Consider the following 16415-nt stretch of genomic DNA (forward strand, 5'->3'; position numbering starts at 1 on the left):
GTCATTGGCATCCAACTGGATGAAATTTCACTATGCATTTTTTTAACTCAAAAGATCACAAGCTGCCTTTTACCTTGCAACTAGAGTCTGTAAATATTAGGAACATGTAAATACTTAATATCAATAGCACATTTACACAAAACACACTACCTCTAACAAGGGATTTCGTGCCCACTCTACATAACTGTTTTTAAAATAAAAATACAGATAACAAGGTAAGATTAAATCCATCTTGGTATGTTACACACCCTTCTTTTATAAAGTAAATGGCAATAAAAGTCAAAGTTCAGGTCCAAGCCAGAACTAACATACATGAAGAAGATAAACCAATTTCACAAGCACATTGTATATCATACATTAAGGGGAATCAATACTACTCATGGTACAACACTGAACAGATAACAGGATGGCTGTTTGCACTGATTTCTTTTGAAAACTTCTCCCACAATTTGCTATAAGGAGCACCTTATAACCAGCATGAAGGGTGGTATGGTCACACATGTGGAAGGCCTTCCCAAAAGTGAAACAGGATGGAAAGGAACACAAAACAATAGCTGGGATGTGTTTACAGGTGCCCCTTATATTTCAAGGAGGGTTTCACTGTTCATTTGGGATTGCACAAAAACAGGCCAGCAAGACATGGGTCATCAACCAGACTTTTTCCTGACCCACTCTTCTCCTAGGCCTGATAAGAGGGAGGAGAGGAGAGGAGAGGAGGTGAAAATTGGAAAAAGAAGAGAGAGCAACATAGGAGTTCATTGCTAGTTCTGGAGTTGCTAGGGTTCTTCAGAGCAGTGGCCTTTTTTCAAGCTCACATCATCCAATCCAATCTCCCCAGTGTGACCACGCCTTTTTTCACCTTTGAAGATGACCTAGGGAGAGAATGCATACACCAGTCAAGCCTCCACTGCCCCTTTCCAATGCCCACTCATTTAGCAAACTTTTTTTAACAGCTAAATATTAAACTTCTTCAACAGAAGGAAAGACTCAAGCATAGGCACTAGTGTGACCTAAATAGGAAGGGCTTGCCTTTTGGTAGAAACTTAAATCACCAGTCAGCTGTTGATCAGCCCACATTACTCAAAATCAGTTACTCTTTAAAAAGCTGCTCTAAACTATAGCCTCCTTCCATTAAAGAATGCTTATGAAGTGGACATTTGTCAAAGATTACCAACATTAGAAGTCAGAAGAGTGTGACGGAATATAAAGGTACAAAAATTAAGAGCCAAAGATCTGGAAGATCATAATTATGCAGCCTATCTTAGATGTTTCTTAGTTCCCCCTTTGGATTAATATAGCTCTGTTGACTAAAACTGAAAAAAAAAAAAAAGCCCATCATCCAATCACCATGTTATTTTATCTATTCTATGTAAAAAGGCTCATTATTCTTTTATCTTATAGAGCATCCCTGGTCCTTTAGAAACAGTAGAAATCTTTCAAGTGCTATGACTTGAAACTATCATCTTGCTTTATTTCTCCAAGCAATATAAAAATTAAGCAAAAAACTAGCAAAAAAAAAAAAAAGAAAAACCAAAAAGTAAAACAAAATCCAAATACTACTGTTACAGATTGTATTAATGGGGTCCATCTTCTTTCTAAAATAGTTTCTACAACTGTATTTATAGGCATAGATACAGAATCTTTTAATGGGAAAAGTTCTATAAACATCAACATAAAGATCCTTTCTCCAAACTCCAAATACAGTCATGATCTTGGTGAGGTGTTATAGGCCATTTCTCTTGCGACTTGATTAGTTAGAATAAAATGTATGTATTCAATCAAAACTTTCCCTACACCCTGTCCTGAATACAATAGTGCTTGCCATGGGTATTGTTCTGAGTTCCCATCGAAGGCTACTTAACTATAATCTTTGCATCAGAGGAAAAGAAAATTGAACTTTAAAGAAACAATTCAAAAAAGAAAAAATGAAACACTTGATAGCAGTAAAGTTTGAAATATAAGGAATTGAAGGAGGATTAAAGCAGCTAAGTTTAAACTCATTAACCCTGCCATTTAAAATTTTTGTTGACTTCTCTTTTTTACTTACTCTATTCTTAATTTCCACCACCACCCCATTAAAAAAAAAAAAAAAAAAAACTGCCATCGGAACAATGCCGACTCATAGTGACCGCCCCTCCCATTGGTTTTCCCACGTGGTAAAAAAAAAAAAAAAAAAAAAAAAGAGGAGGCCTTGCCAGGGTCAGGGTGGTGGTATTCATAGATTGCAATAAAGAAGGATGAAGAAGCAGAAAGGAATTACAGAAAGCAGCAATGAATGAATTCATCACATCCAGAAGAAATCCAAACCTTTCTCTGAGTCTGAATTTATGAAGAGACAAGGTTTCTTCAAATTCAGACCCCAGAGGTCTCCTATGAAAGGAAAACTGCCAGGCTCTGCCTCCTTTGAGGTTCTACTTACGCTCTTGACGTCAGCCCCACGCAAGGTGATCTGGGTTTGCCTCCAGCCATGGCCACCATTTCTTCCCCAAAGGGCTGCTCCATGAGCACCGTGTTTTCTCACAAACACCTGGAGTGTGCCAGAGTGCAGCCCAGTCACCTTATGCCTGAATGACAGGCACAGGTCCCCTGAATGCATGAGGTGGCCAAGAGGTAGTACCAAGCGAGCAGCTTTTCCCCCTGGGCCTTTGGCTGCTGAGATTGTCAGATATTGTCCACCTGGAATGGGAAAAGCAGGGCTATGTGTGTTCATCCGACATCCCCGTCTAGCACAAACAATATGGACAGGAGTTTTACTATTTTTGTGTTAAGAAACTGTAGACTCCATTTGTTTAAAAAAAAAAAAATCCAGATTTCAAAAGGAACAAAATATGCCTTATTTCTATGCATGTCTAAAATTCTACAGTTTAGTGTTTATAGAAAACACTTAGTTTGCTTACAGAAGATAGAAATTATGCCAAGGACACACAATAACTAGTAATCCAAAAGCAAGGACTATTTCCAGTAAAATATGATCACATGCATCCAGGAAAAACCAAATCCACTGCCATCGAGTCAATTCCGACTCATAGTGACCCTACAGGGCAGAGTATAACTGCCCCATAGGTTTTTCAAGGCTGCAAATCCTTATGTAAGCAAACTCTCACATTTTTCTCCCATGGAGTGGATGGGGTGGTTAGCAGCCCAATGCTTTAATCATAGCACCACTTGGGCTTCTTGATCATATACGTGGGTATATACAAATATACGCACATTCACCACCTCGTGAGCCTCACCAATTGATAGGTGTCTTGTCAAAAACCAGGCCATGCTGGCTAGGTGACTTAGTAAATTGACACAAAGAATTTCCTATGTAAAAAGTTAACCTCTGGGCAGTAAAGTAGATGGTGATTTACTCCTGCTTCTGCATTGTTTTTTTTTTTAATCTTGAAAAAGAGAAGGATCCTTTTTTTAAAAAAATGTCAGTTCCCATATTTCTCACATTAGTGAACACCTAACCTAGGAGTATGCAGAGGTGTTCTGGGTTTAAATGAAAATTTCTCCACATATTCCCAGAGCTACAACTTCATTTGGAGGGAGGTAAATAGTTTAAAACATCTTTATATTAAAACTAATCCATATATATGTGTGTGTGTGTGTGTATATATATATATATATATATATATATATATACACATACATACATACATATACACATACATACATACACATACAGACTCATGAACAGACACATATAAATATATACTCCACTAATAGATATATGAACATAAAATGTCAATAAAAATTTTCACTCTGCACAGCCCACTCTGATGATGTTCTCAGATCCCTAGGGCTACAAAGTATATTTCCCTCTGTTGCTAGGGATACTGTAATAATAATGTTTAAGCAGCAGTGAAGTCAAACATATGACTTAAGAAAAAGTAGGTTAAAGGTAGTATTTTGAAACTCAACACATGGACAAATGAGAGTTAAGTCATTCCTCCTAGGCTCTTTTACAGCAGCCAACCTGAAAAGCACATTGTGTTTCAATGTTCGTTTGTCCAGAGGAAAAATGTGATTGGAAAGCTGAACATGTGTGCCGGTGTTGGTAGGAACCCCACTTATATTTCAGTTAAAAGACAACCTATCACCTCTTTCTTATGCACAATTTGTATGACATTAAAACATTGAGATGCCTTCCTATTTTTAAGCATCTTCTCCTCTAGCAAGTCCCTATTGAGGTCTCACGGGATCTAACAGATGACTTTTGCATCTTTATTATATGCCAGACTCTATGCTAAAGGCTCTACATGGAATAGCTCATTTAACTCTTTAAAATGAGTGGTTGGTGCACTTACAATTTTCAGTGGCTTTTGAAGTCAACACTATTTATTGTTACACCTGTTTTGCTTTAGGAAGTTAAGTCATCTAAGGTGTCACTCAGCCAATGAGCAGAATTTGAATTGAGCAGGGTTTGAGTTTCAAAGTGCTTGACCTCAACTCACCCCCATGCTCTAGTTTACTTCTTGTTCTCTTCTTCACGAGAACGTTAACTCCTTGAAGTCAGAACCAACTTTTCCCCAAAACTACTCTGTTATGCTGCTTGGCATTTGGCAGGTGTTTAAATCTATTTCTTGAATAAATGAATCATGTTCTAAAATGCAGAAAAAAACTGCAGCGAAATCAGTCCTTGATTCATGTACTTGAACAAAAGCCCCCAAAACAAAAACACACACAATTATGTACCCTCACTCACCACCCCCACCCCCCATTAATTAAACCAGTATTTAGGGCCAGAACATTTACATAGACTTTAAATGTCTCCCCATAAACCAACTTTTGAATCACCTTAAGCAAGTTAGTTAAGAACAAGATATAAGGTTATAATACCAAAAAAAAAAAAAATTTCACTGCCGTCGAGTTGGACCCGACTCATAGCATCCCCTCCTTGGGTTGTATCACTAAGGAAATAGATTGCCCAATCTTTTTTCCAAGGAGTGGCTGGTGGGTTTGAACCATCAGCCTTCTGGTTAGCAGTCAACTGCTTTAGGTACTACGCCACCAGAGCTCCTAAGGTTATAATGTTAACCTGAATTTCTTAATAAAAATAAGGATTATCTTAAATCCCTATGGAACACACACTAATATCATTCTGCCAGACAGTGCCTGCTAACACAACAAGCTAACAAACCAAGGCATCCTAATAAAAGTTTCAAATAATCCTTTTGCACAAGTATTTAAAACAACTCAAAGGAGGCTACAATTGCTTTTCCTCTATAGAGCTGCTTTGTGAGCACTGTATGTATGTCTGTTTTAACCATAAAGAATTCTTTTACAATGTAATAAAAAGAAATGCTGCAAAGTTGGAACAGTACCTAAGGGAAAAACAGATCCAGTACCCCTAAATAAGCCACCTATTAAAAAATTTACTTTTGATTCCAAAATACTGGTTTAAAAAACACAACTATTTTAAATGTTTCACTGTTTCAGTTTAAAGCATCACAACACCTAAAGAATCTCTTCTTTTTTTGTAACTAATAAGATTAAAAAAAACAAACCCAGTGCTGTCCAGTTGGTTCTAAATTGCAGTGAGTGACCCTACAAGACAGAGTAGAACTGCCTGCATAGGCTCTCCAAGGCTGTAATCTTTACCGAAGCACACAACCACATCTTTCCCTTGTGGTGTGGCTGATGCGTTTGAACCACCAACCTTTCGGTTAGCACCTGAGTGCTTAACGACTACACCACCAATAAATGTAAAATTTAACCAGAAATTTAAGTGATAGAATTTTAACTTACTTATTCTTTAATTTTGTACTGGTTTATAACTTTATCAAGTTACAAAGAAAATAACAATGTCCACCTGTTAGCTGTGTGTTCTGGGGATCAGATGGGGGATTTTGCACTTATTTTACTTGTATTTTATTGCCCAGCTAAGACACATCTCACATAGAACTAAGATCATTATTATTTCCTGATATTTATGCCTCAAATGAAAATAGCTTAATATTTCCTAAAAAAGAAGTAATATATGTCTGTTGCCAAAAAATGAAATAAAATAAAAAAGCATAAATAAAATTTAAATAAACCATAATCTCAAATCTAGAGAAAATTACTGTTAACCTTTTGGCTTCTGAACTTTTTACTGTATAAATGAAGAGACACAGATGTATATTTTTCTTTATATATATTACGGCCACTTTTCTGTGTTGTGGTGGTGAAGTGTGTGTGTCAACTTGGCTGGGCCTGGTTGAGTGGTTGGGCAGCTGAATGTAGTTATTCCCCATGGTGAGATTAGTAATTAAGTCCATGGTGGAATCTATTGGAGCAGCTGAGTAGCTGCTTTGGGTATGTGGTCTGCTTCCCATATATAAGAAATAGCTTGTGGAATGGTCTCTATCTTATGGCACACTTAAACCTGCATGTAGCCATGTCATTGTTCAGCAGACTGCCATGCTCTGCTGATCCTGGGACTTTCAATGGACTTGAATCAATGGCCTGCTGTGTGGTTTGGTAACACTGGGACTGTGCCATTTTATTTGTTGACCTTGGGCTTATTAGCCTCAACAGCCAGTAACTGCCTGAGTGAAGAGATCTCTCTAGCTTCAGTGGGCCAGGAGCAAGAGGCAGAGCTGAAGCCCAAGGTCAAGGGGCTTTCACACAGCTCCTAAAGCCTGGCACTCTGAACTTGGACTTAAAGCCTCCAAATTGTAAGAATAAACTCCTGTTTGTTAAGGCCATCCCATCTGTGGTATATTCTTATCAGAGCGACACTAAATAACCAGAACATATGCCAATAAATACAGATGTGTTTTTCATAGCTGCCATTAATAATTAATCCAATTTTCTACTGAAGAATATTTATCTTTAAGTTTTCACCATTAAAAAGGATAAAAAAAATACCTTTAAACAGAAAGGCAAACAAAATTTTAAAAATATATATTTACAACACACAATAAAAGACTTATTTTTTTATAGACAGAGATCTTATAAATCAATAATTTAAAAAATATATCAAAGAAAAAATGATTCTTAAATATATGGAAAAGAGTCAACTTTTCACAATAAATAAAATTTAAAATGAAATTAAATGCCTTTTTCACCTATCAGCTTGGCAAAGATCTTTTTATAAAAAATTTTTTTTTTTTATAATATCTGTATTGGGAATGTTTCTCACAAACATTTAGTCTGAGTGTCAGCTACCATAGTCCTAATGAAGGACATCTATCAAAATGCAAAATGTAAATTACTTTTGACCCACTAGTTCCACACCTTGAAATTTATCCAAAAGGTATAGTCAAACACATGTTGTTGTTGTTATGTGCCGTTGAGTCGGCCCCGACTCATAGTGACCCCTCCTTGGGTTTCCGAGGCAGTATCACTATGGAAGTAGGATTGCCCAACCTTCCTTCCGAGGAGTGGCTGGTGGGTTTGAACAGCCAGCCTTCTGGTTAGCAGTCAAGTGCTTTAGCCACTATGCTACCAGAGCTCCTTGTCAAACACATAGGAAATGTTATATGTACATGATTACTCACTGCAGCATCTTCCAAAATACCAAAGCCTGGAAAAAATTTATATGTTCATCATTGGAGGGCAGGCTAACTACAGCTAATATGGAATGGAATAATGGTTATCCATAAATAAGAATGAGAGTGTTCTGTATGTACTGATAAAGGACAATCCTCAACAACAATGGCTAATACTATTTTAATGGTAACTCTGGTCAAGCCACTACTTTCAGTGCTTTAAATAAGTGATGCAGATACTACTGATTACCCATGTTTAAGTAACTTGCCCAAGGTCAAAGCTAGCAAGTGCCAGAGCTGGGTTTCCATCCAGGAGTTTGGCTTCAAAGTCCATATTCTTCATTTTAATGTTAACTCTTTTAATGTTGCCAAGTGACAAAAGCAAGGTACAGAAGAGGACACCATTATGTGGAAAAAGAAGGTGACACTATGTGGAAAAGATAACCAAGAAACTGGCTGCATTTAGAGGGTGGAAAAGGGTCAGTGATGGGAAATGTTAATTTTATTTTCCCTTTTACAAGTATTTCATAATAAAGTTTTTAGTGCTGCAATAGACCTACTCAAATGTATACATTGCCACACTTGTTTTATATTTAAGTAAATTCCTTGTGGCTGTCAGCAGCACATGGAGTACTGACTCAGTGCCTTTATTCCTTGATCTCTGGGATCAAGGTTCCAGGAAAAGTGCCCCAGGACCAGCTTTGACATCTGGGTGGGGGTGGGGAGGCCTCCTGAGGCCACAGCCATATGCTGCCAGCAAGACACCATGCCTATCGGCAGCACAGTTTTTCATTCCTTAGAAGCAAATATTAATTTTGTTATCATCCAATTAAGTTCAAGACTGATTATGCTAAACAAAACTGAATATGCATTAGGAAGGGCAGTTAGCAAATGTATTCAATTTGCAGCTGTTTCTCAAGGTTTTTAGTTTATTTAATTGAGGGTTTTCTTAGAGATATTAGCATATAACAATATTTGCAAATCTGGATGCTGGAAAAGAAATACAGTATTAAAATTAGTCATATCTGTGGAAATCCAAACAGATGTTCCTTTACAAATAGTATAATTTAGATAGAAACAAGTAAACAATTAGCTTAGTAATTAGGATAATGCATAGGAATGATTTGTTAAATTGCTTATGTTCTTCTCTGGCTTTAGCATGATAAACACACACACACACACAAAACTCTTCCTGAACTTCCCAGAGGAAAAATAACCCTGGAAATATAATCTTTATTCATATCGTTTCATAACTGTATGGTTAGCATTTCCCATCACATTCTAAAGAGCCAGTCTACAATTCCATCCTGACATCATTTTGCCATGCACGCTTAATCCTTCTTCTAATTCTCTGCCATCTCTCAGTCTTCCCATCCATATTTCCGAAATAGAAACTGCTCACTAGTTTCCTTCAGATTTCCTGGAAAATTATATTCTGAATCAGAGATTCTCAGAGCTGACTTAATAGATTTTCTAATCTAATAGTAATCCAATTCTTGAAGTCTTTTCAGAATATCTTCCTGTGTCAGCCAGTCAAGGATCAAATATCAGAACCCACAGAAAGCTCACACTTTCACGTCAGCCTCATCTGTTTTTAGATACTTCTGACTATTGAAATGTTCTTTCTGACAGTGAATAAAGATGGACCTCCTTGTAGCTTGATCCTACTTCTCATTCCATATGATCACAGAGAACAACTCCAACCCATGGTCAAAGGATAAACCTTCAATTATCTGAAAAGCAGCTCTACTCCACTATTTCTTCTCTGGGCTAAACATCCCATCTTTGTCTGTTTTTCATAGGCCTCAAGATAGCTTTCCATCTGGGTCACTCTCCTCTGAGTGACAGACAATTATCTCTACTCTTCTCAGACAGGAAAGAACTCTCAAAAGTGGTTTAACCAACCTGTAGTGAACTGGGAGTAGAACTTCTTCATTCTGGAAAAAGGTTATATTTCTATGAAATAACTTTTTGACAGTGATGTGATAGGTTTTTACTCAAATTGATTTCATTGTTCATTAAAAGTCTAAAGTCTTTCACATTTTATGTTAAGCTACACCTTCTACATCCCATAGACCATGAGGATTATACCTTGTACTCATTCCCATTCTATTTCACTCTCTTAAATGGACCTAATCTTTTGGATTCTAGTTGCGTCACTTCCCCTCTGGCTTTGGGTCATCCACAGTTCAGTTAATATGTCCTCAATGTCTTCATCCAAGTTGTAGGTAAAAGCAACCCTGGAAGAGTGTCTCCATGGACCATAGCCAATCATCAAGAGTTAGCCAATCATCAAGAGTTAGCCAATCACCAAAGTAGCCACAAATGCCTCTCAATTTAAGCTGTACTATCACAGCCTAATGATTATAACAAACCTTTCTTTTGTGTATCGTTTAAATTCCCAACCCTCTTGTCACTCTTTTCCCCACCTGAGAACAAGGGGGATGTAGGTCACAACAAATTTGAACATTTACAAATGTGATGAATAATAAAAAGTGTTGAAAAGCACTAAATTGGTTCTAAACTATAATGTTTAAAGTCTGAAAATCGAGTATTCTACATAGACTATCTATGTAGACTGTCTATATAGACATGCAATGAATTCTTCTAATTTTAGTGTGAAGGACTCTTCTTAATGTACCTTACTTGAGAGTTATTCATTATGACCATCAACATTATTCACCATACCTCACACATGACTGCCAAAGATGCTTTCATCTGTAGCAAACTTCTCCAGGTCAGTGGTCCATCAAATCTGCTGGCCTGCTAATGAGATCATGTATTCTACCACAAGAACCTGAGGCCACACTGTGGGATAGTGAAAAACCCAGGATCTTCCAGGCCCTGGACTGCCTATGAAGCTGCATGGGTAGTATAGGGAGGCCATATCTGGGCAGAAAACCAGGGTTTGACACTAAATTCCACTACTGCCTAGTTCTGTGGCCTTAAGAAATTTAAACAACCTTTCTGAGCCTCAATGTTTTCTTTGTGAAATAAGGACAATGTTACCTGTTTCCCAGGGTGAGTAAGAGGAGTAAATAAAATTAATAAAATGATGGATAAACTATGACTATAGTAAGTATGAGGGCCCTGGTGGTTCAGCAGTTAAGCACTCAGCTAATAAGCCACAGGTTGGCAGTTCAAAACCACCAGCCACTCCACAGGAGAAAAATGAAGCAGTCTGCTTCCATAAAGATCACAGCCTTGGAAATGCTATGGGTCAGTTGTACTCTATTTGCTATGAACCAGAATTGACTCAATGGTAACAGGTTTATTTTTTGGTTTATAGTCAGTGTTGTAGGTCTCTGGGTAGTGCAAATGGTTTGTGCTTGACCACTAACCTCAAGGTTGGCAGTTCAAACCTATCCAGTGAGACTGTGGAAGAAAGGCCTAGCTATTATGTAAAGATTACAGCCAAGAAAACACTATAGAGCAATTCTACTCTATAACACACGGGGTTGCCATGTGTCAAAACTGACTAGATGCCTAAGAGTTTATTCTGTTTGATCGACTATTTATTTATGTTGTTGTTGTTAGGTGCTGTCCAGTTGTTCCAACTCATAGTAGTCCTATGTACAATAACATATGTTATTTATAGTAAACAGTAATGTTTATTTACTGTCTAAGTTACTTATGGGAGCTCTGGTAGCATAGTGGCTAAGATACCTGGCTGCTAACCAGAGGGCTGGCGGTTCAAACCCACCAGCCACTCCTCGGAATGAAGATGGGGCAATCTACTTCCGTAGTGATACTGCCTCGGAAACCCAAGGAGGGGTCGCTATGAGTTGGGTTCGACTCGACGGCACATAACAACAACAACAACAAGTTACTTATAGTACTTATAGCAAAAATTATAAACATATTTATAAAAAAAACAAAAAATGTTTATAGCAAATATTATCTAAATGCTAGTTTCTTATTCTCATATCTGTGACATTAATAATACTGTCCTGCTCAGAGTGAACCTTAAATGAGTGAGAAGGGAACATAAGAATCAAGGTACGATGATAGAGAGTCGTGTGTGTGTGTGTTGCATGAAATGGTATTTTATTGTATAGCTAAAAGAAATCTAAAAGGCCTTTTCAATCTATTGAATATTCTTATTTTTTAAAAAAGCATACCTCAAATTTCATTTTTAAATATCTCAGTTATATTTTAATCTTATGGCTCTAAGGAATGTATTTTTTAGATTAGTTTTTTAATACCTTGCTACTCAAAATGTAGGATCAGCACTACAGGGAGCTTGTTAGAAAATGCAGAATATCAGGCCCAAAACCAGATCTACTGGGTCAAAATCTGCATTTTAACAAGGTTCCCATGTAATTTGTATATACAACGAAGTTTGAGCACAACTGTTTAACAGATCATATACTCTTCCAACTTAATGTTCAGGTTGTTTGTGCTCTATCTATATCCCAGGTACAGTATTTAAGCACTAGAGTTTTAGAATAAATTAAATAACATGCTTAAAGTTTTTTGTTCACATTTTGCATCTTTCATTCTTAGGTGTAGAAAGGAAAGAAAGAAACTAAACACCTCACTCTCCCACTAAGGTGGCCTCCCCCGATAAAGATGTAATCACTGAGGGGAAGAAGAAAACCAATAACAGTATGTAGCTTTGCTTCCTGAAACAAGAAGACAAAACATCTTTTAAAGATTGATAGGAATTGTGCGATTTAAAAGTCAGTTAATTTTCCAAGGGACTATTTCTAAAATCACCTTTCTAATAACATTTCTCTTGTGCAGTAAATGTGATAATCTATAACTAATTTCTGCAGCATTCAAGTAAGACTGAATTTTTTTTCAGAGAGATGTGTACAACATCATAGAAATTTTTACCACCTCTATCTACTATCTCGCAAATCTTAAAAAAAAAAAAAATGTGTTGGGGGAGGATATAATTGAGAAAATAACCAAGGACCACTGTGACTGATGTCCTGTTGTCTTACTCTTGTTATTCCTGGGAATGGGCCACTACAATGGCTGGAGAACTGCATGCTGGAGTGGGTCTGTTTTATTTACCAAACTTTTTGGGAGAAATTCGCTTGCCTTTTAATTAACTATCTGTCTTCCAATAATATAATCCAGTAATTAAATATAATAATTTGTTAATAGCTAACAAAGTTAGCTCACTAAAAGAATATGGACTATGAAATTCTATATATGATCTTTTCTTTAACACTTTTTATTAAGTAAACATAGAACTGTAGTACAATATATATGATTAGCAGAACTAGAGTCTTCAGAGAAAGTCAAACTGAAATGTGTGCCAAAGACAGTTAGACAACATGATTTTACCTGCTGGATCCCTGATTGGTTCCCAGTGCAAGTCACTGTCTTTTTCCCTGATCCAGCCACAAAGTCCATGGTCAAAATTACAACTGTGTATCAGAACACCTAAAAGGATATAACCAGAAATAAATAAAAAACCCAACAAATAACAACAAAGATGAATTTGTGAACAAGGGGTATGTGTATAACAAGTGTTCTCCCTGCCCAGGCTCCACTATCCCACCACAACATCTCTCTCTGAGGTCAGAGGGAAATTACAAGAATCTTTTCTCAGCACAATTTTGCATGCATGCTCAGCTGCAAAAATAGAACACACAAATGTTGCCAAATTGTGACCTTGTTACATCAGCACTTACAAATTATGATTTCCTCACAGTTGAAGGACTGCTTTAAAATATTTTGAAAAAAGAAAAGAATGATGATTCATAATTATTTTTGCTCAAGTGATTTAAATACAGGGGCAACCATGGTACAGTTAAAACAAAACAAAAAACATAGTTTTCCCAGATGCACTCAGTCAATCTACAATTCAAAAGCTATTTTCATGAAATAGAGGGAAACAATCATTATAATGGGACTAAAAATATAAGTGTCTACCTGGATCATCCTTTGCTTCATCATCTGCACTGACTCCTCTTTCTATTTCAAATATTTCAAATAAGTCATTTGAAGGCTGCCGTGGAACTGCAAGAGAGAATTTTTTTTTTAATGAGGTATTGAGAAGGAAGCCTTACCTTTAACAAGGCGCAGAGGAAAAAGGCCTAAGCATTTTATTCCTCTGAAAGAGTATGCAATAGTTCATTATATTTCATATGATTCATGACGTTTGCTCTGCAGTAATTTATACTGTAATATTCACCTGGGTGCAATCAAAAACAGATTTTTAAATGTTTCTAAAATTCAATGTAAAACTACATGAAAAGCTTCATCTAAAAAACACATTTTAAAAGAGCTGCCAATTTCTAACAGAATATTCATCTCTATGAAATTCTAAAGTTTATCTTTAAAATTAATCTCTGGAAAAGATATATTATTTTGAACTCTACATTAAACCTGTTTAAACTAAAAATAAGTATAATTAGACTGAACAGTTTGGTTTTCTAACAACAGAATTGACTCCCCACAAATGAACTCTGATCACTGTTACATTCTATATTACTTATCAGCTAAGCAAGTTCCTTGGCTCCCTTAAGATCAAATCCAAACTTCTTTAACAGCATTCACAATCCACCCCACCAAAATACACAACACTATCCAAACATGCCATTCATTTTCACATCTCTCACCCCCACTCCCCAGCTTGGGATGCTCTTGTTTCTGCTAATTAACCCTTCTTGGCTCAAGGCCCAGTGTAAATATCACTCATTGCCTCTGAGAAAACCTGGATGCTCCAGGCCAAATTGAATTCTTTTTCCTTCTACTTCAACAGCTCATGTTCACACACCTCTATTACATGCTCTCTTAAAGAATTGCAATTATTTACACATATATGTGTCTGTCCCTCTGCTAGTCTCTGGGGTCCTGGAGGGCATCAATCATGTCATATTCATGTGGCTTTCCAGAGTTTGACCTGGTGACAGGCACACAACAGGTGTTTACTGAATGAATATAATGATACTGTCAGAAAACCAAGTATTCTGTCAACACTTTTCCTCAAATAAGTGGGATAAGAGTCTACTTTTAGAAAATAATTGATTTATTTAAATAATTTATTGATTTACTCTATCAATGTATATTTGATTGCCATTCTCATGCTAAGCACTGTGGAAAGCCCTGAGGGGACAAGTTGAATGACCTGAACAAGATCAACAAGGTCCTGCCCCTCAGAAAGCTGACATTTGAATGGGAGAGGCAGAGGTTAAAGAAATAGATACATTGAACATTATAATTCTTGATTGTGACAAGGGCTAGGAAGGAAAAAAAAAGATGATGTCATGAGTAACTGGGTTGGAAAAGGGTGTACGCATATTGGTGATGGTGAGGGGAATTCTTGGCTAAATATCAGAAAAGACTACCTTTCCTTCACCAGAACTTAAATTAATAGCTCTTATTTCTATAAGACAGGGAGTGAAAGATGAACTTAGAACATTAAGCAGATATTCAAAAGAGTTCTTTTTTCTACAAGATTTCTTTTTTTCAATGTTTGCTCTGGTTTCTTAGCTTCCTACTTCTGAAGTCTTTTTTATTTTGTTTAAAAGTCCACACAGAAACCCCCTTTCCTCTTCACAACGTGGACTCAAGTTTACCCAATTTGAGAGGGATGGCAGAAGAGAAACTAGGCAGTAGACAAGCTCTAGGAACACAACTGGACGACTGGTGCCCTGGCAGTGAGACAACCAGCCTCCCTCTCTTAAATCCCCAATGACTGACAACAGTGACAGCCCATTCACCTTTTCCTTCCTCATTTGGGGCTCTGTTGGGGGGCTGCCTTATTCTTTACTAGAAATTAAACAAAGTTGGAGGAAGTATGCTTCATTTCTCATGATATAAAGAAACTTATAAAAACTCTATAGAATAATCCATGCTTTTCTTTTCTTCCCTTGTTGTAATTTATACAAATCATCTCCAGAATGAAATCATCAAAAGCTCGCCATATTATGTTCTAGGGACATTATTCTAGTCTCTCAAATCTACTTTTTCTCCCAGAAGGACTGGCAAATGGCAAACGGAGTCATGGTCTATAGGAGCAGGATCGTACAAAGGTTTGCTGTCATAGGGAAGGGGAGTGTTTTATAAAGGGAGATCAAGAAGATCCTCTTTTAGGACTACCATGTGCATGCAGCCATGGAGAATGTGGAACATGCCAAGTAAAAAATGAAGTCTTGAGATGAAAGATGGAATGTTTCAGGCAGAAAATACAAAGTGCTCAAATATTTTAAAATTAGGAAGGACTCTGAATGGCTGGAGGGCACTAAGAAATAGAGAGGGTGGCAGGGGATGTGGTTTTAGAGAAAGGAAGGGTCTAGACACATTTGGAAATGAGCAAACAAAACATCTGACCATTTAGCAGTCTACAAGGCTCACGTGGTTCATGAGTATGTTTTAGGCACTTGTAGTTATCATGCATATGTATAACTCATTAAGGCAAATGGCAAGGGAATTTAGGGACCTGAAATGCTCAGCAACTATGAGTTTAATTTCATGTACTGTACTTTGTAAACTAGGAGCTCTGGTAGTGTAGTGCCTAAAGCACTTGACTGCTAACCAGAAGGCTGGAGGTTCAAACCCACCAGCTACTCCTTGGAAGGAAGATAGGGCAATCTACTTCCGTAGTGATACTGCCTTGGAAACCCAAGGAGGGGTCGCTATGAGTGGGGGCTGACTCGATGGCACATAATAACTTTGTAAACTTTTCAAAGTTTAACTACTTTTCCTTCCTCACCTATACCTGAATGGATTTCTCAGTGCCTCCTATTGGAGTGTGAAGAAAAGGAACACTACCTTGGTATATTATTGGGTTTATGAAAACATACTAAGTGAAATAAGAAATGGGTAAAATCATTCACAGAGTGTGATCTCCATTGTGTACAAAACAAACAAACAAAAACTGAGCTGAAAAAAGTGTAAAAATAAATATGCCGATAGTAGTAGTCTCTGAGTATTGGAAATCAAAGTAATGTTTTCTCATTCACTGGTTTGTCTTTTATTATTCTATTTTTT

General features: G+C 37.0%; 1 protein-coding gene across 1 annotated transcript in view; it reads right to left on the reverse strand.

Annotated features, from left to right (window-relative positions):
- Window positions 1-776: 776 nt before the first annotated feature.
- The window catches only part of NPNT (nephronectin), a 94481-nt gene continuing 78842 nt past the window's right edge, over window positions 777-16415 (reverse strand). The window contains exons 11-14 of the mRNA XM_007948298.1: window positions 13353-13439; window positions 12762-12860; window positions 2420-2676; window positions 777-872 (exon numbers count right to left, since the gene is read on the reverse strand). Of these exons, the coding sequence (XP_007946489.1) occupies window positions 777-872; window positions 2420-2676; window positions 12762-12860; window positions 13353-13439 (539 nt within the window). The remainder of the gene's footprint in view (window positions 873-2419; window positions 2677-12761; window positions 12861-13352; window positions 13440-16415) is intronic.

The sequence above is a fragment of the Orycteropus afer genome, unplaced genomic scaffold (assembly GCF_000298275.1).
Source record: "Orycteropus afer afer isolate SDZICR_OR568_19922 unplaced genomic scaffold, OryAfe1.0 scaffold00211, whole genome shotgun sequence".
Classification (NCBI taxonomy): domain Eukaryota; kingdom Metazoa; phylum Chordata; class Mammalia; order Tubulidentata; family Orycteropodidae; genus Orycteropus; species Orycteropus afer.